The sequence below is a fragment of the Clinocottus analis genome, unplaced genomic scaffold, assembly GCF_023055335.1.
Source record: "Clinocottus analis isolate CAN_PGR_092001 unplaced genomic scaffold, fCliAna1.0.p SCAF_4, whole genome shotgun sequence".
Lineage (NCBI taxonomy): Eukaryota > Metazoa > Chordata > Actinopteri > Perciformes > Cottidae > Clinocottus > Clinocottus analis.
Genome location: NW_027176153.1, coordinates 1,622,469 through 1,624,715, shown reverse-complemented (window position 1 = coordinate 1,624,715; position 2,247 = coordinate 1,622,469). Strand labels below are relative to the sequence as shown.

Genomic DNA, 2,247 nt, shown 5'->3' with positions numbered 1-2,247 from the left:
AGTTTGGGTTAGTTACATGTTAACATGGTAGTTTAGGTTAGTTACATGTTAGTTACATGTTAACATATTGGTTTAGGTTAGTTACATGTTAACATGTTAGCTTAGGTTAGTTACAGGTTAACATGTTAGCTTAGGTTAGCTACATGTTAACATGTTAGTTTGGGTTAGTTACATGTTAACATATTAGTTTAGGTTAGTTACATGTTAACATATTGGTTTAGGTTAGTTACATGTTAACATATTAGTTTAGGTTAGTTACAGGTTAACATGTTAGCTTAGGTTAGTTACATGTTAACATGTTAGCTTACGTTAGTTACATGTTAACATATTAGTTTAGGTTAGTCACATGTTAACATATTAGTTTAGGTTAGTTCCATGTTAACATGTTAGTTTGGGTTAGTTACATGTTAACATATTAGTTTAGGTTAGTTACATGTTAGCTTACGTTAGTTACATGTTAGTTTAGGTTAGTTACATGTTAACATATTAGTTTAGGTTAGTTACATGTTAACATATTAGTTTAGGTTAGTTACAGGTTAACATGTTAGCTTAGGTTAGTTACATGTTAACATGTTAGCTTACGTTAGTTACATGTTAACATATTAGTTTAGGTTAGTCACATGTTAACATATTAGTTTAGGTTAGTTCCATGTTAACATGTTAGTTTGGGTTAGTTACATGTTAACATATTAGTTTAGGTTAGTTACATGTTAGCTTACGTTAGTTACATGTTAGTTTAGGTTAGTTACATGTTAACATATTAGTTTAGGTTAGTTACATGTTAACATATTAGTTTAGGTTAGTTACAGGTTAACATATTGGTTTAGGTTAGTTACATGTTAACATGTTAGTTTGGGTTAGTTACATGTTAACATATTAGTTTAGGTTAGTTACATGTTAACATATTGGTTTAGGTTAGTTACATGTTAACATATTAGTTTAGGTTAGTTACAGGTTAACATGTTAGCTTAGGTTAGTTACATGTTAACATGTTAGCTTACGTTAGTTACATGTTAACATATTAGTTTAGGTTAGTCACATGTTAACATATTAGTTTAGGTTAGTTCCATGTTAACATGTTAGTTTGGGTTAGTTACATGTTAACATATTAGTTTAGGTTAGTTACATGTTAACATATTAGTTTAGGTTAGTTACATGTTAACATATTAGTTTAGGTTAGTCACATGTTAACATATTAGTTTAGGTTAGTTCCATGTTAACATGTTAGTTTGGGTTAGTTACATGTTAACATATTAGTTTAGGTTAGTTACATGTTAGCTTACGTTAGTTACATGTTAGTTTAGGTTAGTTACATGTTAACATATTTGTTTAGGTTAGTTACATGTTAACATATTAGTTTAGGTTAGTTACATGTTAACATGTTAGCTTAGGTTAGTTACATGTTAACATGTTAGCTTAGGTTAGTTACATGTTAACACGTTAGCTTAGGTTAGTTACAGGACTGCGCATGCGTGACCTCAAACGCTCGCGCTTCGTTCCGTGATCAGGCTCGTGGCCGCAGGCTGCACCTGATTGGCTGCAGAGGGGAAGTCGGAGCAGGAAGCCGGGCAGCGCGGTGCGTTGACGGACATCCTGCTGTTCTGAGTTTCACCAGAGACCTCGAGGCGGACAGAAATGTAAATAGTTCACTCTGCGTGTGGCGGGGACGAGCAATGTGAGAGGACGCACGCGCTTCCTGGTTCCTGCTCCTTCGTGTCCAGAGAGGGAAACACACGTCAAACACGCGGACGCGCGGACACGACATGGACCACACGCGCCCGCAGGACGCGACGCAGAGCAAGGTAAGGGGGAAAAGCCCCAAACATGTCCAGTGAACAGCTGACACACACACATGGACACACACACACACACACACACTGCGTCACGCTGCACTTTGACCAAGTCGAGCTGTGTTTTAACGAAGTCCTTCAAAATGGAGCTGAGCATGAAAGCGAAAGTTACAGGAGACACAACATCTGTGTCACAGCCGTCCTTCACCTGAAGGCACCACTGAGTACTGCTATAGTAACATATATTTAGTGTAGTGCGGGTTCACTCAGGACTCACTGGAGACACAACATGTGTGTGTCCTCTCACCCAGAAGTTACACCCTTTATGCAAATGAGATTCAAACCACCGAGCTCCAACGTTCAGCTTTCAAAGTTCTTTAAATACACACCGAAACATCCACTTCCCCTCATCCAGCTGCTGTGTGTGTGTGTGTGTGTGTGTGTGTGTGTGTGTGTG

The 2,247-nt window shown here is 37.5% G+C and overlaps 1 protein-coding gene across 2 annotated transcripts in view; it reads left to right on the top strand.

The window, feature by feature from the left end:
• The first annotated feature begins 1,568 nt into the window (after positions 1-1,568).
• The window catches only part of LOC137800723 (arginine/serine-rich coiled-coil protein 2-like), a 9,358-nt gene continuing 8,679 nt past the window's right edge, over positions 1,569-2,247 (top strand). For both annotated transcript variants that reach the window (XM_068598044.1, XM_068598043.1), the window contains exon 1: positions 1,569-1,802. In XM_068598044.1, coding sequence (XP_068454145.1) covers positions 1,764-1,802 — 39 coding nt within the window. In that variant the 5' untranslated portion in view covers positions 1,569-1,763. The remainder of the gene's footprint in view (positions 1,803-2,247) is intronic.